This window comes from Ammospiza caudacuta, chromosome 1 (genome assembly GCF_027887145.1).
Source record: "Ammospiza caudacuta isolate bAmmCau1 chromosome 1, bAmmCau1.pri, whole genome shotgun sequence".
Classification (NCBI taxonomy): domain Eukaryota; kingdom Metazoa; phylum Chordata; class Aves; order Passeriformes; family Passerellidae; genus Ammospiza; species Ammospiza caudacuta.
The window spans coordinates 94987833-95010736 of record NC_080593.1 but is presented as its reverse complement, the minus strand read 5'-3'; the positions used below and the strand labels follow the sequence as shown (position 1 = coordinate 95010736).

Genomic DNA, 22904 nt, shown 5'->3' with positions numbered 1-22904 from the left:
GGAAAGCAAGGTGGCTTCCCCAGACCTTTTCCAGCATTGCACTTTGTGTGGAAGTTATCTTTCAGGCTGTTTGGGTTTAAAAATATCAAAGAGCAAAAGGTAACTCTGCATGGCAGGTAAGCATGCCATGGTGAGCTTTGAGGCCGTGCTTGGTACCACTCATAGCCCAAGTGTTTGCTCTGTGATACAGGTGAATAAAATGGTCATGTGCCTTGAGAGCACAAGGGAAGAAGATGGTCATGTGCCTTGAGAGCAGAAGGGAACCTTTTTCACTTACAGATGCTCCTTCACAAACCACACACTCTTCCACTTACAGGTTCCCAAGCATTTAAGAAATATTAATTCTGCAGCAGAAAAACCTCTAAGGTATAACTGTACTGTCATTCTAGAGAGGAGTAGCAACATGCCAAAGCTAAGTGCTCTGTTTCTTGTGCAGGATCCTGGAAAGAAATTCAACATGCTGCTTTTTAAAAACAATACAAAACAAAGAAAACTCCCAAAGCCTACACTTTGTCAAGGAAATGCTGCTTGGATGCCAAAAATTAAACCAGCATCGGGTTATGAATGCTGGGATTGTCAAAGTCCACTTTGCACAAGTGCTTATCTGCACTTGCAAGCAGCACAGACACCATCTTAAGTGACTGTCCTAATCTTCAATTACTAGCTTAGAAAACACTGGATTTACGGGAAAAAAAAAGAAACTTTGCTTCCTTTAGACTCCCACTGTGCAACATACATACCCACCCACGCTCATTTAAACGTGGAACAATCTGTCACATTTGCCCATTTTGGTAATAAAGCCAGGGCTCTGAACCCATCCCAGTGGATACCTTTCTGGGTCTGGCCACACAAACCACATCACGTCGTGTCTCTTCCCACTGTGTGAAGACCTCCAAGACAGCTGCGCAACCAGCACAGGAATCTTTCAGGAAATACACCTTCCTCCTGTCTCCTTCCTTAAGCTCTCTGTTTGGGTATGCTCCTGCTTTTGTTTATGCAGGAGAGGGATACTTGTGAAACCTAATTAACCACCGGAGAAGATGATGTTTCTGTTTGGGAGCGTGTTCCCTGCCCCGGGCTCCAGCTGCGTGACAGCAGCTCAAACACGGTAATTAAAATGAGCGCGGCTGAATGCATGGCCAGATTAATGAATGCTGAAATTACACTGGGAATACACTCAGCTCTTCCCAGAGAGACGGATGAAAGGGTGCAAAGGCAGCATGGCCACAAGCACACAATTTCCAGAAAGCGTTTTGAAACTTTGAATGACAGCAAAATGCTCGGCTAACACAGCAATAGAAAGACCAGTCACAGGATTAGGGTGACCTTTTGTAACCAGGGCATTTAAAGGTAAACTGAAGAGCAATACCAGTGTGTAATGGGTTTGCATCAGTCCTTGGGAACGAGCCAGAGGACTGTAAAGGGAACTTAAGAGGGTCTAAGCTCTCCTCTAACCAGTAACACCATAAAAGCCCTCTGGAAATAGAAAGTCAAGACCTAAGGAAACGCCGAGACTTTTTTATGGAAACAGGGCTAAGCACTTCCACGCTCTGTAAGCTAGTTTCATGTCCCTCAGCGAACAACCACGATCAAGATTTTCTTCACAATCACAGCCTAACACCACGCCCGAGACACCCCAAAACAGCACCTCTGCCCTTCTCAAAACCTTGCCGCCGCCGGCGGCAGCTGAGCGGGGTCGGGACCCGCTCCCGTGAGCGCGGCTCTCCAGCCCCGCAGCCCCGGAGCTGCGCCCGGCCACGTCCCCGCTCGGCAGCGCCCCTTTCCTTCCTTCTTTCCTTCCCTCGTTTCTTCCTGCCTTCCCCCGCGGGCTCGGGCCCCGCACCCCGCGGGAGCCCGGCCGGGTACCTGTTGCTGCCGCGGCTCACAGCCCGCTCCGGGACGCCGCTCGCCCGCCGCCGCCCAGCGCTCCTCGGGCACCGCGGTGCCCCATCCCGGGCGGCAGCGCCCGCAGCTGCAAAACTAACAAACACCGAATAATAATTTCTAAAAACAAAAAGGATAAAATTAAAGCTTTAAAATGAAATTAAAAATCTAAAACGAAGAGAAGCGAGGACAGCTCGCCTGCCGTGGCCGCGCACCGCCGCTCTGGCAGGGAGCGGAGCCGCGGCCGGCTTTTCCTTGCGGAGCCGCGGCGGGCGGGAGGCGGGGGCGGAGGAAGCGGCGGAGGCGGTGCCGCTGCCGCCCGCCCCCAGCCCCCAGCCGCGGGCAGTGCGGGGGTGCGGAGCCCCCGGGCCCGGCCCCGCGGGATGCGGCGCTCCGGTGCCTCCGTACCTTTCTGGGAGACGCGGCCGCGCTGCTCTTCCTTTTTTTCGCTCGACGCGTCTGGCCGCTCAGGCCGTTTGTCCCAAAGGCGGAACATGTGCAGAATCCCTCTGACCCTTCGTGCCTGGAATAGGGCAGGGAGCGGGCTGCCGCCGCCTGCCTTCCCCGCGGCCGGTGGACCACTCGCTGCAGCCTCCGCTGCCGTCAGGAGTGTGCATGAAAGCTCTAAATTTGGATGTTGGGCGGGCTGAAGACAGCAGTTAAAGGCGAATATAAATGAAAGAACAATACAATGAATGGACCTTGCGTTTCCTCCTTTTAGCATCTTTTCTGTTACCCCAAGGAAAAAAAGGCTGTATTTTCCCAGAGACTGTGAGCTATTTTCTTCAAATTTAGTGTTCCTTCCAAAATACACAGTCCTATTTACTATCAATATATCTCTCTAGAGGTATGGATCTTGCATATATTTGTTGCCACCCTTAGGACTTCTTAATTTCTCTTTTGTGACTTTAATACTGGACTTCACATCAGCCAACAGAAGTACCAAACACACGTTGTATTTTCTATATGATTTGCTGTTCTTCTGCCAGCATTTAAAGCTGTTGTAGGGTCCTTCAAACAAGCCCCTTGTGCCTCTTAAACAGCTGCAAGTGGTTCTTTTTTGGGGGAGGGAGTAAGGGGCAGGGGGAATCCCTGGCAAATCTATGGGGTTCATAAACAGACACAATTTGCAAGGAGGCTTGAGAAGTCAATGCCGATACCCTCCCCATATCCCTGTATCTTTCGCCATTTGGGTCAGGATAGGTAGAATCACCACTTTGTTTTCATTGAGTACACTGACCTGTCACACAGAGGCTGATATTGTATGAAGAAGTTAAGCAAATGACAAGGAAGACAGAGCTAGGTTTTGCAGAGCATTGTGCAATCCCCAAAACTGTCCCTGAATAAAAAATCCAAGCTGCCAATTCCAGATGACCTATCATCTTAAGTAATTTTTAGCAGGAACAATGAATATGAGTTATTTATATTGTATGCTGAAAATAAATCCTGCAGCCTTAGAAATAGAAATGAGACAAAATTGCTCCAGATTTAGTCAAAGCAGAGAAGCATGCTCTTCACACTGGTGTGGGGACCTCTGGGGTCTAGAGGCCGTTTCCAAGGTTTCTGAGTTCAGATGGACTTTACAGCAATCACGGCTGTGGTATTTCCAGAGGCACCCATTTCTCCACTAGAAAAAGTGTAGGGGCTGGTGCCAACACAGTGTCACTGCTGTAGCTCCAAGGCAAAATTTTAAGGGTGACCTTTCTACATCTCTGACTGAATCAACTGTTCCCCCATTTCATGTGTGTCACACAGGATGTGAACTCTGAGGCAAAGGCAGATGAATCGCTTTCTGGAAAAAGCAGCTGTGCACTTTGGGCTATGGAATGCCAGGGAAAGAGGAGAGGAAATATTTGTGGCAACGCTGAAAGCTATAAATGTCTCATCATGCACACTTAATATGTGTTTGAGTCCATTTCAGCCTTTTAGGGGGTGGCAGCTCTCACTGTGGAAGCCTGGTTATCTGTTAAAGGTTTTCAGTGCCATAGACTAATTGCAACATCCTACTTCAACCTGGAGCTTCCTACATTTCTGGTCAATTGTTACCAATTCCCTCTGGCCTTTTTGATCTTATCTTGCAGAAGATTTTTAGAACTTAAGGTTGCAGATGCAAATTACCTCATTCATATTGCAGCCTCCTCTTTCAAGGAAATATCCTCTATCCTATGCAAATACATGTGGTAGGGATGTATGAGCTGTTTCTCTTGATTTCTCAATATTTAGCATAGCAAATGCAGAAGGGTACTCTCCTCCTCTCCATCACACCAAGACCTACACACACTCCCACTTCTCTGCCCCCAGTGCTTGTTGAAACAGCTGGGAGACTGAGTAGGTTGATGGATGCTCTAGATAAAATCTTTGCCCCACTTAGTCCTTCTGGACATGTATTCATCCTGACACACATGCTTTTGAAAGGCTGGGACAGTCATTCCACGTGTGTCTTGTTTTGCTAATTCAGTGGAAATTGCCAGAGAGCTCTGTCTCCCTCCATCATCTGGCAGGAACTGAAGCTGCCATTGTATTGTGGCTGTGATCATGCTACTACGCCTATAAATTATTCACGGTATTGCAGTGTAATCTTCTGTTATGTTAAAAATAGGTCATCATGAGTGTCCCCAGTGAAATTCTAAGTGACAACAGCTGATTTTAGCTTTGTCTTCAGAAAACAGTGACCTTTTCAAAGCAGTAATTGACAATTATGGTCTACTTCTGTCTCTGAGACATCTCCAGTGCACCTTCACAAACATTAATTCTCAGCACTGGTAACCCCACATTATACTTGAGACAATTAAACCAGAGCTACTAAATTACCTGCTGAGCTTTGCCAAAGCACTTTGCTTTCTATTAGCCTTTGCTTCCAGGCCAAAGAGTAAATCAGGATTATCAGAGAAGAGATTATAGTCTGAGAATACCTAAATGCTCTGCTCCTCCCAAGCACTGAAAGCTTCTTGAAAGGGCTGAGCAGGATTTTCTGGCTGATATGCATCAGTTACACATCCCTCTGGGGGGGTGGATATATTGAAAAGTACTTCACTTTTCCTATTGCCACACAGACTCCAGGCCACTGAATCCCCTGAATCAAGAGAGCCAGAGGCTTTCAGGTCCATTTCAGACTAGACAAACCTGGAAAGGGGGAGCACAACCCAGCAGTCTGGACAGAGGTCCAGGGGAAACTCTCTTTTCCCCATAAGATACTGTGCGGGAGGGCTCTGTGTGGAAAAAGTGGGATATTGTTGAAATTTCCCTGCTGGCTGTGGGGGTATGTGTCTGTTATGCAGATACAAAGACTTAGGCCTGGGTGAACTTCATTCACCTGAAAGCAAGGACTGGTGGTGGGTGGCAATGCTCGCTGGGCAGGCCTTGCAGACAGCAATTTGCATGGAGCTCTCTTGTTAGCATGTTCAGAGCAGCAGGAGGCAAAGGATGTGGGGAGATGGTTGGGCAAGACCACAGCTTTGAGCTCTGGATGTCTGAGGTAGATGAGGCCTGCCCTAGCCTTTAAGGAAGACAATTTATACCTGGTTTTTTTCTGATGTAACTTGTCTTTGCTGTGTTTCTGTGTAACTCCCATGCTCAGAAGGGATGCGCAAGGCATCTTCATATTGCTGAGGGACACCCAACAGGACATCTCCAGCAGGTATCACACCCAGGGAAGTCTTCTGTGGGAAGACAGGGTGCAAACCTGACTGCTCTTACCTGGGGATCTTGGTCCAAAAATATAGGTAAATTACCATATTTGAGAGTGGGGAACATGGCAGGTGCTGGAACCATCACTTGGGAAAGCTTTTAGGGGAGAAGTAAAAGACAAGACCCTGACCCCTGCTATGAGCGAGATATGAGCTTTAACATTCTGACTGTATGCAAGTTTGCCATTACTCTTTCCAACTATACATATTAAAGTGTAGCCACAATTCTCCTACTTCACCCTGCCCATGCTGTTTTTTGGATTGACTCCATTCCTGTACTTAGACCTTCTCTGTCCAGTTTGTTGCACATTCATTGTCATCCTGTAACACTTCTTGCTCTCTTTCCAGAAGAGTTTGATACCCACTTGTTTTTCTCTCTTCTAACCACTGTGCAACCATTTCCCCCCTTTTACTTCCCATCACTATTTTGCTGCTCCACCCTCAAGTTCCTCATTTCTCATGATGGTGCTTTTGCAAGTCTTTCCACTTGCTGCTCTGGGGCACTGTGGGGAAAAGCTACTAGTGCTGATCTTCTGAAATGATTTGGGAAAAAATTCCATTTGGGACTGTTGGCCAGATGCTCAGCACAGCTGGATCTTTGGGAATGACCGAATCATAATGCAGAGGTTGTGTCCTGTGGCGTGGAGGTCAGGACACACTTGGTATGTCAAGGAACAGATATGGATACAGAGGGAGAGGGCCAAGAACAGAGAGGGGAGTCACCTTTAGCTTTTGGTGTACTACAGAGAGAACACTTTCTCTAGGTAATCCTTCTTTTACCTGTTCTTTGTCTCACCTGGATGCATTTGTGGTGGTCTGAGATAGCTGCCTTCAGATCAAGAACACCTCCCACAATGGCCTGTGCATCTGGCAGCATTTGATGTTTGGGAGGTGTATGCACAAGCATACATCCTACCTATCCTCACATATATAACTTGGGGAGCAGCACGAAGGAGCCATCAATTGCATTTTTTTCCCCAGAACCTGTTTCAAAATCAGCACTGATGCCTCTTCTGGGCAGGTTTTATGTGGCAATGTTCATGCAGGGTTGGAGGGAGCAGCACATTCCAGTTTCTCAGACTGCTTAGCAACCAGGGCTGGCTGAGCTGCTCTTACGTGCACACCAAGTCTGTGGATGGTGTGTCTAGTACGGCAGCTCTATCCTTAATTTTCCCCTGTCTTTTGTTTTTGAAAATCATTCCTTGTTTTCTAGTTAAGGCACTTGAAAAAATGCTGTAAACTAATTTTTGCTTTCCCGGACAGCTGGAAGTCAGCTATACTATGAGATGATCAAAGCTATTATAGGGGGGATTGGAGACCTGGAGAGACAGGTGTGACACTATCAGCCTGCTTTTTGGGAGTATGACTGCAGGACAGTGTCATCCATGCTGCTGATAATGGGCTGGCTTGAAGTCCTGCTGCTGGACAGCCATGAAACCAACCTGCCCAGAGGAGTGCAGGCAGTGGAACACATTGCTTTCCATGGGTCTGCAGCATGTGAGATTCCTGCTCAGGGCTACCTGTCTCAGTACAACCAACATGCTTAAGATCAAGAAGACCCCGTTAGACCATTTCCAGGAACAGTTTCAGCTTTGTAGACAGAAAGTCAATACGTTCCTAGCTTTCTTGCTGGGATCCTCTTGAATCATTGGGTAATCTCTTTTGCCTCTTGTTTCTTGGCTCTCAAATGCCCAGAACAGTCTCCCTGCCACAACCTTCACCATCCATCATGACAGCAGGATGAGATTCTGAATCTGTTTGGGGCTCTCTTAGGAACTTTGCCCATCTCTTCCCATGTTATCAAGCAGTAATACCTGCTTCTGAAATTTGCTGCTGACATCAGGACTACAGTTAAAATGTGACCCCAGCCCATGTTCACCTCCATACTCCCCTTGCACCCTCACCTGCATTTGAGAAACACATTTTGGGTAAGCTCTAAAGCACAGAGGAGGAGAAAACCTTTCTTTATACATGCACAGGCACTCTGGTTCTTCTCCACTCCGTGATATGAAGCAGACAATTGGCCTGGAAGGACCAAGGATTATATATTATATTATATGTATTATATGGGGCGAGACACTATAGGACATGTTAGCAAACATCAAAGGTATCCTCAGTCCATGACTGAAAGAGCAAGTCAAGAGTACCCAGGACTTTTGCCTGTGTTGCTACGACCCTCAGCAGCAGCATAGAGACGGGCCCTGCCTTCCTACTGCTCTGTGAGCCCCACAGGTCATGGCAAGAAGGGGAGGAGCTGCAGGGATGATGAGCATGGTCTGGGGAAAATGATGGTCAGGTAGAAGGAGGCTGCAAAGGCTGGGGTGGAAGCAGCAAGCAAAGGAGCAAATAATGCCAGACATTTAAAAATCTAGTTCCATGTATGAATTCTGCAGTGCTGCATGCAGGTCTTCCTGCATGTCCCTAACAAGGCAGTTTCATAACAGAAACCCAGAAGGAGTCCTCAGGTGCAAAGGCTCCAAGCAATTTCCATCCTTACTTACGTTAGTGTAACACCAGAGCTGCCTTGTAATCATTCCCAGAAAAACTGCAGTACAGTGACCTGTCGAGGTCCTTGGTGCAGAGACCGTGTTCCTCTTTCCTTCTTGTGAGCCAAAATTCTGCACAGAGGACTGCAGCTTTGAGAAATTATTTTCATTTCTTCCCTGCCTCCAAGATACCACCACTTCCCTCTTCTCCTCCCCAGCGCATATTTCTGTGGCTTAAATATAGCAAACACAAAACAAGTGCAGCACACACAGAATGCCATTCGGGGGAGCGCAGTGAACATGCTGCCTCTGTAATGTAATGAGCCCCAAGTGCATCTGCCAAATATTTGGACTGAGATTCCAAGGGAGGGAGGGTGGTCTGTAGCACAGAGAAGCTCTGACCAAACCCTCAGACCAGCACCCCCAGGCATCTCTTGGGGGGATACACGTTCCTTGTTGGTCCAGCCTGCCTTCACCTGGAGGTGATTGACCATTCACAGCAGTTATTTCCTCTAGGAACAGTGAAGAGCAGCTTTGTGTGAGTGGATTTAAAATTCATAAAGAATAAGTAAAGCAAATAAGAAGTGTTTCTTTAGGGGTGTGTTCTGGCTTTGTGGCTGAGATTAAATGACAGCAGTGAAACCATGCCAGTTTTTGAACATCTGACCCTGTGTACTATTTTCAGTGCAGTGATTTTTGAAGTGATTAATGACAACAACTTGGCACTACTCAGAGGCTGGTGTTGCTGATTAAGCTAACTCTTCCTTGGCTCACAACAGGCATCAGGAATGGAGTGGGCAGGAAGCTCCCCAGAGTGACAGAGGAGGCAGAGCACATCAGGACGTCCTGAGCTGCCTGTGTTTCAAGGGGGAAATTAGAAAAAAAAACTACTGACATCCAACTCCACAGCTGAGCTCAGCAGTGCTGGACTGCTCTGCTCCTCCTGTGGCTTTCTTTTTCTTTAAGAATATTTTGTATGGATTCTTTTCAACATTCCCACCCCTCTCAATAAAAAAAATAAAATAAAGAGCCTCGCTTGTTAAGTGTGCACTGGGATTGCTATGTGGCATTCCTAGCATCTGTTTGGAGGAGGATCTCAAAGATGCTGTCTGGTTTCAAATCTATCTACATCTATAAAGTATCTCTCTTCTCCAAGACCCTCAAGAAAAGGAAATCTGTTAGTTCAGAGTGAAGGCAGTGAGCAGGACTCCAAAACTTACAGGAGCTCTCAGGTGGCAAACTGCACTTCTACCCAGTCACAACCAACTGCTAAAAAGAGCACAGTACCTTATAGACAATATCCACGTTCACAACTGAGCTCTTTCAATGCTCTGAGCTACCATGAAATGAGAAGGATGTGAACAAAGCTACAGTTATGCCATGGAGCCTGAATGCTGGCCAGCCTTGTTAGCTACTGGCATCTTAATCACAAATTTGAGAAAACTGTGGGGCTCATGTGTGAGATTTTATAATCTCATCTCCCTGAGGTCCTGCAGGAGTCCTTGAAAATTTAATGACTATGTTAATGACATATATTGAATATATTCACAGAGCTTTTAGCCATTCTGCCAAGCCCCTCAGAGAGGCTGTCCCTCTCTCTTCTGCCACAGGTGACTGTGACATCCCTCCAGGGAACCTCCTGGATACCACTCAGCTGCTGCCATACCTGAACCACAGGTGCACTCCCTGGGGAGTGAGGAGGGAAGGGGGCTTTTCACCCTGGTGTTACACAGCATGAAGAGAGGATCAGTTGCACAAAAGCTCATCATTGCAGGTCACTTCCCCTAGGGCTGGGCACAGGGAGGGCAGGAAGGCAGGGCTGGCCTGGGAGCAAGCTGTTCCTGTGATGAAAGGGGAGCTTTTGCAAGCCCTTGTGTGCACTGTTATAGTCACCTCAGAGAGCTCTGTCTGAGTTTTTGGGGAAGTTTTGGGGTTTCCTTCCCAGGGTGGTCATTTCACATGGGATTTTGGGCTGGAGCATTTATTTTGCTGGACAATTTTGAGTGTCTTTTCTTTTCTGTGGAATGGATTGTGGTTAATTTAGGCAGGCTCACACAATGCCGTGACATGGGCAGTAAATCCAGGGCAGGGCTCTGGTTAGTGAAGCTGCAGGAGCAGCCTGGGTGCTGAGCTCCCCCATCACAGTGCAACAGAGCAGCAGCAAGTGCAGGCAGTTTTCCCAGTGGGGCATGACTAAAGGCATCACTGTGCACTGAGGAAACCTAGCCCAGGCCCATGTGGGCATTACCTTACATACTGTATCCTGCTTAGAGGCAAAGCTCAAGTAAATATCACTTTAATGGTAAGCAGCTCCTGCAGGGCTTCCTCCTTGAACCTGCTATCACAACGATGAGTCTGCCCCACTGCTGCAGTGGGTCTGCCTCCTGTTGCCCTGTGGGTGGGAATGCTGGGCTCTGGACCCTGACAGGCACCAGCCACACTTGTGCCCACAGCTGCCAGGCTAGCACCAGGGGACTGCCATGGTCAGCAAAAGAGCCCAGGTCTGCCAGCAGGGAAGGATCCCTATTTCCATGCCCTGAACTGGCACCTGGAGGGGCTTCTTGTTTCCACCCTTGCTCTCCCTCCTTCTTGAACACACTCATTATTGACTAAGAGGAACATAAAGTAACCAGTTTAAGGAGCTAGAACATTAAATCTCAGAGAAGGCTGGAATAGAGGTCATTGAAACTGCCCCAGTTTGGGTGCAGCCAGATGTGTTTATCCACTGTGTTTATCTCTTCAGACAAGGGCTGGTCACAGCAGGCTTTTCCCCAAAATACCAGTTTTTTTCTTTCTCTCCATGGCTTCATATCTTTCTACTTTACTTCTTGTCTTCCAAGCTTTTTATCAATTATTAGAACTCAAGTTATCATTTCCAAGCTCTGCATCTCTGAACTTTCCAACTCCCAGACTACCTGCAATTAAACTAGAGAAAGCCAATGCCAGCCCCCATTAAGTTATGCAGATTGAAGCTTTTTATGCTCAGGACTTCCATAGCACTTTTGCTTCAACGGTTTTCCAGTTGCCAAAGACACAGGAATATCAGGGACTCTTTCACAGCATAAACCCCTGCTTCAAACCATTTCCCTGCTCCTGGATGCCAGATCAACAACACACTGCTTAAAATTCTGTGTGGCCAGACAACACCCCTCACTCCCACAAGCAATGCTGAGATATAGGAGAGATCCTACTATTGGGATGGGAAATCTTCCCACCATCAACTTTTTAGGGCCTCTGTGACATTGTCAAGTGCTTGACTACTCTCTCCCTCTCTCTCCCCCCTCCATCCATACACACAGACTGTTTTCACTGCTCGCCTTTTAACTCTGCACTTCCTGACCCGCTTGTTTTGTGCCTGTCACACCCATGGCGCACCGACTGCAAGGCTTTGGTTCAGCATCCAGGCAGGCGGAAGCTCATTTCACAGGCGGCTGAGCCGTGCCTCGAATTATTAAAGGGGTGAAGTTGTTTACGCCACCCACTCGTGTTGGCCAAGACACATTTATTTTGTGAATTTAATGACGGGACTGAGCGACAAAAAGCTCGTGTTTCTTGGAACTTTGTAAAGATGCTCTGTAAAACCAGGAGGGGGAAAATGTGTGGAAAAAAAAGGCAGCTTTGCTGCAGCCTTTGGTGTGACACTTGTTTTGCAAGCTTAGAAGGTGCCCCAAGCACACCTGATCAGTGGTTTCTCTCTGGCTTGTACATACCTTCCTCTTTTCTCTGAGGGCTGGTTAAATGCCACTTGTTTATTTGGTCTGGATTTTCCCCTCACTGTTGTTATTATTAGTGATCTAGAAATATCATCAACAGATATGAACCAAAAAAGCTGCCTTCCAGAAATGGAGAAGGAAGCACTGAAAAGATCAAAAGTTTTAATTAAAAAAATCAGGAGAAAACAAAGCAGAAAGGGTCTCTCATTTCAATCTTTTTTTTAATTTTTTTTTTTTTTAATTTGGGGGATCATGGGCTCAAACTTTTCTGCTTCATATATGGAGTGCAATGCCCTGTTAAAAATAATCCTCCAGCTGCCCAGGACAGCTGGAAGTTCCAGAGCACTGCGGGTGGGTCAGTGTGGGGGCGCCTGGGGTGGGGTGGGCGTCTCACACAGACTCCTCTGACCACAAAAAGCTCTCGCCCCCGTCTGCATAACTGAGTCCACCCATGGACCACAACCAGAATGAAGCAGCTGTGAGAAGCAGGTGAGTGGAGCATTCAGTGTAAACAGGAATAACAAAAATGCTCCATAAGGCAGCACCCTTTTTTCCTTGCCATCCTTGTCCTGTGTGTTAAAATAGGTCTGATCATGCTCTGCAGAAAGGTGCTTCAATCTGAGTTTTCAGGCCAAATATCTCACGACAATCCATCTATCTGGATGAAGCAGATACTGTTGCCTTGGTGATGGGACTTCTCATCCTCTGGGCTGCAGCAAGTACAGCACTCACTTTCTCCAGGAATGTGAGATAAGCCAAAAGGACAAGTAGGGCTGCTGGGACCTGTAAATGTTTTCAGGACACTGATCTGCAGTCTCCCAGCAGTCAGGAAGAAGAAGCTCCCATGCTTGATACATTGCAAGGCTGTTCATCCTTACAACAGCCTCCTGAAGTATTGGGAACCGGTATGCTGGATAAAAAGCAGCCGTGTCAAACTCTCTGGGATGAAAACATAGGAAAAAAATTATCTCTGTATATCCCTGAGGTGGGCCTCTGCTGGAATACCATACTGATATGAACACATGAGAATCATTAGAAAACAATTCTCCTGAAGTTACACCCCTTTGATGTACTCTGTGGGGAGGGGTCATACCTGAGAGGTCTCACCAAAGCAGGGCCAGATACAGAATGGAAAGAAAACTGGTCCCATGGGTCACAGACAAGCTGTGCCATGGATGGCCCCATGTGACATTTGACAAGCCACTGCAGTTGTATGTCCAAGAAAAGCACAGTGTCTAGTATTGCTTCAGGGAAAGAGAAAAGTTGCTTAACATGAATTGCTGCTGAATAAAGAGTCTCAACTATAAGTTAATATCCAAGGCTTTATCCTCAGTTTTCTCTAACATCTCTAACTTCACTATGTGCAGGCAGTGCACATAATCATGTACAGCAGCTACCTTTCATTTCAGCTAAGCCTCAGAGCTGGTCCCAAACCCCAGAACTAAAGCTCTTTTCTCTCCTGTAAAGGACAGGCAGGCTTTACAAGGATGCAAAGGCATCTGCTGCATTTTTGAAGTGCACCTTAAACATTTGATGCAGTTCTGTTCTCACAGGAGCCTTGATGGGCAGCAGTGCTGGAATGTATCTGTATGCCAGAAGGAGCATGTCAGTCCTGGGCAAGGAAAGGGCCCTGGGACTCTGACTCTGTGCAGTGCACCATCTAAAATGGGGCTCTGGTCTACTGAACTGGAGCACACCCTTAATAAATGTAATGAAAAAGACAGTGCTGGTTTCTCTACTCCATTATTTGGAAACACTGATAGGATTTTGTGTGGGCTTTGACCTGACAGGGAGGTTATGGTTACCCCATGTACAACCAGAGGGTATACATAGGAAGTGGGAAATGGAGATGTGAGGAGAGGTCAGTGTAGAGCAGCTGCATGAAAAGATCTGCAATAAATCACAGCTTAATTTCTACTTTTCCTGTGCATTCTCAGCGTGGATAGGGTGCTAACAAAATATTTGGACCTAATTCTCGAAGGAATACCAAGCAAGTTTGCCAACAACACTAAATTGAGAGGAGCTGTTGACTCCCTTAAGGGCAGACAGGCCCTGCAGAGAGACCCTGACAAATCAGAGGAGTGGGCAATCACCAACTGTAAGAAGTTCAACAAGGGCAAGTGCTGGATTCTGGACCCTGGAGGGGGCAACCCTGGTTGTGTGTATAGACTAGAGAACAAGAGGCTGGAGAGAAGCACTGTGTGGGAAGGAACCTGGTTGATGGCAAACTGAACCTGAGTCAGCAGTGCCCTGGCAGCCAGGAGGGCCAGGGGTGTCCTGGGGGGCATCAGGCACAGCATCACCAGCCAGGAAAGGGAGGGGATTGTCCTGCTCTGCTCTGAGCTGGGGCAGCCTCACCTCCAGTACTGGGGACAGTTCTGGGTGCCACCATATAAAAAAGATATTAAACTGTTGGAGAGTTTCCAAAGGAGGACTATGAAGATGGTGAAGGGCCTTGAGGGGAAGCCATGTGAGGACCACCTGAGGTCACTTGTTCTATTCAGCCTGGAGAAAAGAAGACTGAAGGGAGACCTCATTGCAGTCACAACTTCCTTGTGAGGGAAAGAGGAGGGCCAGACACTGATCTCTTCTCTGTGGTGATAAGTGACAGAACCCAAGGAAACTGCATGAAGTAGAGTCAGGAGAGGTTTAGGCAGGATATCAAGAAAAGGTTCTTCACCCAGAAGGTGGTTGGGCACTGGAACAGGCTCCCCAGGGAAGTGGTCACAGCACCAGCCTGACAGGGTTCAAGAAGCATTTGAACAATGCTCTTGGGCACTTGAGTCATACTCAAGGTATGACTCTTGGAGCTGTCATGTACAGGGCCAGGAGCTGGACTCGATGATCCTGATGGATCCCTTCCAGCTCAGCATATCCTATGATTCTGTGATGTGCTGGCCATGTTTGCTGACTGCTTGCAAATTCTGCTCATGGATGTGTCTGCTTGATCCAGGAGCTCCTGCTGTGCTGAGCCTCTGCTCCCAGCCAGAGGCTGTGCTGGTGCAGTGGCATCACAGCTCTGTGTGAGCCCTCAGCTCTCCTCCCAGGGAAACCAGGGTCTGCCAAGAGAAGTGACTTGTGCTCAAATGCCCCTCACTCTCTGGGCTTGGCTCCTCATCTTAGACAGAGCCAGGGGAAATCCACACCATCACTGCAGGCTGCAGTGAGGAGGGGAAGCCTAGTGCTAGTGGAAGGGATTTCTTTTTAATGAAATATAACTTCAGAATCCCAGGCACTTGGAGTCACTAAAAATTAAACAGTATTTTGCCCAAAGTGGGTATTTGACCTAACAAAATTGTAAAAGTAACTGAAGGCACTTGCTTTGAGTTAACAGAGTGAGTAGGGCTTAAAAGGAATTAAACATATCACTCCTTGTGCTTTCAAAAGGCTAAAATAATTTATTTTTTAAACTTTTCCACATTACAGCTGTGCCCTGTTCAACACTGACCACATTGCAGAGGAGAGGGAGTTCTTCACTGAACATAAGCACAGTCACTTGCAAAATCTCTGCAAAACCTCTGCAAAACCTCTGAAGGAGAGAGCACCATGTCAATGCAAGGCACTGTTATTACAAAACAAGGGAAAGAGCAAACAAAGATTCTTTGAGGTTGAACATTTTGAAGCTTTGAATGCCTGTTGCATTTTTGTGAGGATAGTTCTAGCCTATTTTGTCACATCCAGCTTTGTGACTTGCAATTTCAAGGTATAATAAGGAAAAGCAATGCCTACTGAAGGACAAGTAAAAACTGTGGCATTATGGATTATGCTGAAGAAAACCCAGAAGTTTTCAACAAATGTTTTGGTTTGCATGTGGGAAAACATCAGTGCCATCTGACAGTCTATATCAATGGTAAAATATTTCCCCCTTGATCTTTCCCAGAAGACAGTTTAAAACTGTAATTTTGAGAAGAGTTATCCTAGGAACTTCTTGTTGACATTTCAGAAAACTTGCAACACCACAGTAATTCCAGGGAGCTGTAAATAATGTTGTGTTACTAATAATGTGATAGGCTGGCAGTGGTCTTGGCCTTGTTAAGGAATAGCTGATGTTGAAGTCATATAAGCAAAATTAAAGGAGATGGAGTACAATCAGTGGCAATCATTAGGATTTTAGAGAAAATAATTGTATTGATAGTGTATTCAGACTTTAGTAAGAAACAGAATTTGGTACTGCATGAGATCTTTACACACATAACCCAGCTGAGAAATCATCAAAGATGCCAGTTTCTAAAGAGGACATACAAAGATTGGTTCTCCTCCATGGGACTGAACTATTTTTATGTCAGTGATCTGAAAGGGAACTTTAAACAGTGATTGACTGAGTATGGCACAGATGGCACAATGTCTGGAGAAGTGGAAAACAGACTACTTGAGGAAGTGAGGTGAATAATCTGGTTTTAGTATGGGCATAGCTGGGAGCAAGGGAGATAAGCCATCCTGACAGGATAACATCGACTTTGTCCTGAGAAATTTGAATCTGAAAGACTTGAGGATTAAAGAGAAAAATCTGAGAAGAGCAAACCCTCATGTGATGCTGCAACCTGAAAGGACTTCAGCAGATCCTTGAACTGATCCTGATATATTATATATATACTTAAGAAGTATGAGTAAACACATCATGTAACTTCTGGATTTGTCCCTGGTCTGACAGTTTTGGAGCACTGGGCTCCATGGTGGTGTCCACATCTCTCCAAGGGACTGGTCTCAAGAACCATGAAAATGCTTAACAGATTAAAACTTTATAAGGAAACAGTCATTGATAACAGTCTGCTTGGCAAAAGATGAGAGTGGTCTGAATATTGCCTGTAGAGAGTTATATGAGATTTTTATATGCACAAGCAATAGTGAGATCTTGGCTCTCCTGGACAGGAGGGAAACTAACTCCAAAAAAGTAGAGACAGATCAGTGCTAGAAGATTTAAAATGTAGCTGTCTTTAACTGTGATGGTAGCTAAGCCTTGGGATGAGTTAAAAAGGTGGACAGAGATTTGCCATCATCACTTTCCAAATCAAGGTGGATGTGGAAAATAATAAAAAATAGGTCAAGCCCTAAGAGCTGAGGTCTGCACTGAGCTGGGAGTTCAGTGCCTGACAAGTGCCTCCATCTGGCCCGAAAATCTGCGACTGAGTTTTGGCTGTGACTAAATTTTGGCTGGCGCCTGAGGCTGCAGCGGAGCGGGGCGGGGCTGCCCTGGGACCCAAACGGGCCCCGCTGCTCCCGCCCGCATCCCGCCCAGCCCCAGGGAGCGCTCCGGGTTGTCCGGGGTCAGCAGCGCTCCAGAAATAGCAGCCAGAAAGTTAATGCTTCCTTGCTAACCCATTCAAGAGCGAGGAGAGGGGACTGAAGGGGAAGTCTAGCACTGTGCCTGTGTTGTTTGAGCTCTCCAGCTGGCAGGTTTGGGAGCCAACAATCCCTGTGTCTGAGAGAGCAGCTGGGATACAACTGTTCCCAGTTACACGCAGGTGAGTTGAAGAGGATGTCACCAACTCATAGACTCGAAGGATATCTTAGGTGGGTGGGACCTCAGAAAATCATCTATTCCAACCTCCTGCTCCAAGAAGGGTCATGGAAAGGTTTTTAAAATGTTCCTGCCTTTGAAAAAGCAGAGCCTCCTCTAGCTGTTTCTGGATCAGCCCTGCCAGAAACAACTTAGCTGAGAGGCTGGAACAGATTTTTGAAGTGGTGTATCATTCCCTTCAGATAACACAATATATATGTCGACTAACCTGCCCACATTTCTCTCCTTCCCTTCCAAATTTCTGATCAAGAACATGAGCTAAAGGTTTCAGAAACAGCAAAGAAGCTTAAAAACCCACTGGCTCTTCAGAGCAATTGCAAATGTCCATATCAAGTCAGAGCACGTGGATGATTATCCTGGGAAGCAGCATCCACTTGTGTTGAATGCAGGATGCAGCAAATGCAATGGGGTACTTTCAGTGCCAGTTGATTTGCCCACTGGCATGAGGTGTTTCCTGGACTACTAGGATTTCTTCCACAATGCAAATGCACTGACCTCTCCTGTCAGCAAATTCATTGCCCTTCTGAGCCCAGACTGGGATACAGGGTGAGAAGTGGTGGCATGGAGACGTGAGAAATGTATTTGAGTACAGAGAGAACATCATTGAGACTGCTTTCTTTTCTGAGCTGATGCCTTTCACTGGGGCTCAGATAACTTGATTTGGCACTATTCACTGCTAAGTTTTCCATACCAAGCGCAGCTGAGCTTTGTTTAAATGAGGTTTGCTGAAGCTGTGCTGAAAGTGAGTTTAAAGGTTCACAGTCTTTGGAGTGGATCCAGGCAGCCCTTTGTGCCTTCAACTCCCTTAGAAACTGTGGAGGGCTGGGGGCCGGGAGAAGATTTGCATGAGCAAGTTCTCCCCCTGGCTCAAGTGCAAAGGGGAGCAGTGAACAACGGCAGAAATTGAACACCATGGGCCAGATTCTTCCTCCTCCTCCTCTGGGCCCTCTTATCTGTGTTTCTGCTATTTTGACTTGATAGTACTCAATATACATGTAAACGATGGTACAGAATGCAAGCAACAGGAATCAAGCACGAGCAGAAGCAGTTTTAGGATAAGAAGTTATGACACTGGCTTTGTATCTCAGGTTGTGGCAGTTGGAGAGAAGGATGCTAATTCTGCTCAGTTAATTTAAGTAGCAAGTCACCCTTAGCCCCATAAAGAGCTGCTACCACTTTAACCACAGCTGCACCTGTGCTGTTGAATGCCCAATGTGCTACTTTGCACAGTGCAGCCACTGTAGAGAATACACTGGGTGTCCCCCCGGCTTTCTTCTGCAGTAACTTCCTAGAAGCTGCTGAACCAGTGTGAAAGTATTTTTATTGTATCTATGGTTCCTTTGTTCTCCATTCTCTAAGGAGAAAAAGAGTCTGGTCACCCTGTGACCTTGAAGCCCACAGACAACTTCAGATTTACACAAGAAATACCACCCAGGCTAGTAACTGGTCTCTAGTCTGAGTAGGAGAAGGATTAGTTTAATAAAAGATTACTTTACCTTCCCCAAAGGAATCATCTTCTTCTCCGAGTGCAGTCAAATCTTCTTGGGAGTTCTGCATCGTGGCAAGGACACAGCTCAGGGCGCAGCCAGAGCCGAGTGCTTGAACCTGTTCCTGTGCTACAGCTCGACTGTTTCCTTTCACCAGTTTCCTAAATATTTTGGTGGTAACAGCTTCCGCATCTGCACTTACGAAAACTATCTCATTCATAGAAATGACGCCTCCTGTTTTTACAGCCTTTGAGATGTGCTTTGAGGTGGGGTGTCTTTACTGCTGAGAGAGAAGTTGATTTTGAGAGCAGAGGAAGCAGGACAAGCTTGAAAGGCACCCTGCCCTGTTGCTGAGTGCCATAGCTGCGCAGCAGCAGCAGCTCTGTCAGCCCGGGGTGTTAAAAGTTTTGCATATGAATCGGAATGTTTTCTGGTGGCAGAGGTAGAGCCGGGGAACAGCTCACCCTGCTTGGACTGCAGAGCAACTCCTCCCTTTCACCCCAGGGACAGTGTGAGAGGAGGAAACCCCCAGGCTCTTTCACTGTCCTGTGTTGATGGAACTAATTTTTCTTTTAGCACGGTGGCAGTGACATCATTTTCTCACCCACGCTGGGGTGGCCCATAGCAATGGACACATGGACAAGCTGGAAACCATAGGTGATGGCAGTTGTCCCATGGGCAGATGCCTTGGCAGGGACATGATTCTCACAGTCACACTCATCCGAGTCACAGTCTGTGGTGCACTACCAAACCTAGGGAGCTTCCTGATCATCTAGTGTACAACAGAACACCACCAAAGTAAAACTTGCTGTCTGCCAACAATGGGCATATTATTTGAGTATCTCTGTCACTCCTAATTCGGCATCATACTGGTCTGTCCTGTCACTGTGCTTCTTGAATTTTATATAGCAAGTTGACTCCTTTGTGTCAGGTCCCTCAGTTTAGGAGAGGACCTTACCTACAAACTAATTTGCTCTAAACTTGTACAAAAACACATTTGGCCTTTAGGTAGTGTCTGAGCCTTGCACAGCCCTGCTGTCTCAGCAGTCCCCTCAGGGATATGTCTGTCCACTGTGGGGCCTAGCACAGGCAGCTCTGCTATCAGAAGTTAGAATGCTATGACAGTAAACCTGAGCTGAGCACCAATTTCTCAGTCTAGTAACTGCACGTGTCACCACACCCTTGGAAGCGAGACTGCCGGCACAGCAGCTTCCGTGCTCACTGCAGCTTTCGGCCGATGAGTCACAGATATAATGATCTCCTCTCTAGTTGTTATGTTGATTTTTTAAAGCTCTCCCAGTGGGTGTCTGCAGGCCCTGCACAACTTGAACTAAAGATGGGACAAGTCCATTTGAAGCACCTGATTTCACCCTAGCCCAGTCCATGTCTATTTGCAAATCCTATGGCAGCACTTTGGCCATCACAGGAAGGTGTAAAGACCCTTCCCAGCTCAGGCACAGCTTTCCTTTGGGTGCAGGGTCCCTGGAAAGTGGTGCTGCATCCCATCCGCTCATGCTTCCCCCTCGCTGTCACATCAGGGATCTTGGTTGCACAACCTGTGAGTTGCTGCCTTGCCAGGGTTGGGAAGCTGTGTTTTCCTAGGTGGCTGTGGTTGAAGCCAAGAGCATCCCAGGACTGGTTTTTAGTGGGGCATTGTGGTTTGCCCACTGTGTTCTTCCTCTGCCACAGCGGCAAGATTCCTTAAGGAACTCCGTTCCCAACAGGCCCCCCTCAAACTTGGCTTTGTTTTAAAATTATATTTGTTCAAATCCCTGCAGACATGACAGCTTAGTCCAATGGGCAAGAGAAGAGGACTTGTTTCTGGCCCTGCTGGACAGCCTTGGGGAAGCCACTCCTCCTTTCCAGACATCCTCCCTCAGTCTTTTTCTTGCTCTGTTTATTGAAATGATTTTTTCAGGCAAGGAGCAACTCTGATTAGATGATACTCAACGAAAGCATCCCTCTGCTTCAGTACAGCTCTCCTGCCATGGTGCTGAGTAGATGGAGGAAGTGATGAAAGAAGAGAAACACCATTATTGGGTGATGAGGGGAAGCAGAGAATTAGAGGGAATCAATGAGAGAGAGGTATGAAAACAGGAATAGTAAGGGACATGAAAGCTGCAGAGGAGAAGCATCAGTCTGGAGGGAAGGGATGCTGGCACAGGAGGCTGGGACCTCTCCTGGCACTGCCTCTCAGGGTCAGGGCTGGGAACCCCTGAGCTTGCAGAGGCTGGTGGGGCCAGCATGTGAAATGACTGCTGGGGGTCAGGGAAAGGAGAAGCGCTGAAGGAAAGACACCCACAAGGTGTATCTTGTCTTAAAGCTTCCTGGCAAGGCCTACTGCTGGCAATGGGCAGCCCTGCCCATGGTTTCCCTGAAACAGCAGGAAATGGTTGGCAGAAATCTTAAGCCCTTGTAAAGTCAATGGTTAACCTGCCCCAGGGTGCTGTGGAGCCTGTCAGTCTCTGAGGACTGGGGCCAGAAGAGGCTTCTGCTCTCTTGAGGGAGGTTTCTGGGCTTGACTAGAATAAGTTGCAAGATGAATGATGCTACAAATACAGATATGAATACTCAAATCAGAAAGACAGCCCAGCAAGAAGAATCACAGAGCAAATATTGCAGCTCGGACTCTCCTGTGTTGTCCTGCAATTGGAGGTCATTTGTAACTTGGGCATGGGAAGTTTTAGCCATTTGCTGCTTCCTTCAGAAATGAGAAGGAGCAAGCCACACTGTCCTGGTTATTGTGGCAGCTCCCTTTTATGCTGCATTTCCCTGGGACTTAAAGCTATTTCCTTACCCACTGTTTTCAGTCAGCCTCTCCGGATGCCTGTTACCTTGACAGCCCTTTTTTCTTTTATTTTCAGGAATTAAAAGGCATCAAAAGCTGTTCTCTCTCCTGAAAACAACTGTCACCAGAATTAACACACCAGTCGGGCTAGTGATGAATGGTAATGACTCAGCCTCCATTGCAGATGCACAAAGAGGAGTTGCTTTGATTCCTTCCCGTTTGCCACATCGTCCCTTGACAGCAGCCTCACCTGCACTGCTCGCAGCATGTGATGCTCCTCCAGAGACCTGTTCCCCAGGGGAGCACAGTGCCCTTTCCCTTGAGACAGGATAAATTAGCACAGACAAAAGCAGTCCACCTCACATGGATGCCCAGGTTTCCCTTCCCCCTGCTCCATCTTTGCCTTTGGGGCAGCAGGATTTTGGCCTGACAGTTTGTCTTTGCTGCTTACTGATCTCAACTATCAGCCTAACAAAGTGACTTCCTCCCTGCTTTGTTTTGTAGCATATCTGGGGTTTTTCCCTTCTGTACCCACAAGAAGTATTTTTTTCTCATACTTGTTGAGATGCTCTGAAACACAGTAAGTTCTTTTCATCTGTTGGCTCTTAAAGACCCACCCCACACCAAAAATAAAAGCCCCAATCAATTTTGCACCCACTGCAAAACTCTCACCTGCATATTTTTCATGTAACCACATCTGATGCTGTTCTCAGAAAAAGCCACCACCCATTTTCTAAGAACCTGTCAACAAAAAGCAGGGGAGCCTGGGGAAATGTCAAAAACAAGGGTGGATCAAGCAAAAAGAGGCAACTTCTACATCAGCTTCTTCAAATTACTCCAACATTACTCTTCTTCCCCTGCAACTTAGTTTATTAAGATTTCTAATCCAGGAAAAAGTCAAGCGTTCTGATGTTTTATCTCCAAATACTAAAAGCCATTCCTAATGAAAAAGAAGTGTAAAATATTGTGCCATTTAGAAGTTTTGGGGATGTTTTAATTCAACTCTACCTTAAATTACCAACACCTCCACAAGCAGCAGGAGAGATGAGCTGGCCATTTTCTGTGTCTGAAGCAGCTCTGCCCTATTCACATCTCCTCCTGTTCCAGCACTAGAAAGATTCTCAGGATACAGAAAGTTGCAGATCACAGGGGTGGTTAGTGCCCTGTTTTGAGGGCTCTAAATAGCCCCTCCGAGGCTATTTTGGGAGTGAAGATTACATTTGATGGGATAATCTACATGGAAAAAAAGGAGAGGAAGAAGTGATGAAGGAAGGGCAGATGACTCTGAGGTGGAGACAGTATGAAAGAGAATGCAGAAAAAGGTGTCTGACACTGGTCAGTT

At 47.0% G+C, this 22904-nt stretch overlaps 1 protein-coding gene across 1 annotated transcript in view; it reads right to left on the bottom strand.

Annotated features, from left to right (window-relative positions):
• RIPOR2 (RHO family interacting cell polarization regulator 2) overlaps positions 1 to 18910 on the bottom strand; it is a 68770-nt gene extending 49860 nt beyond the window's left edge. Inside the window, exon 1 of the mRNA XM_058822978.1 lies at positions 18784 to 18910. Coding sequence (XP_058678961.1) covers positions 18784 to 18844 — 61 coding nt within the window. The 5' untranslated portion in view covers positions 18845 to 18910. The remainder of the gene's footprint in view (positions 1 to 18783) is intronic.
• Between the last annotated feature and the right edge of the window lie 3994 nt (positions 18911 to 22904).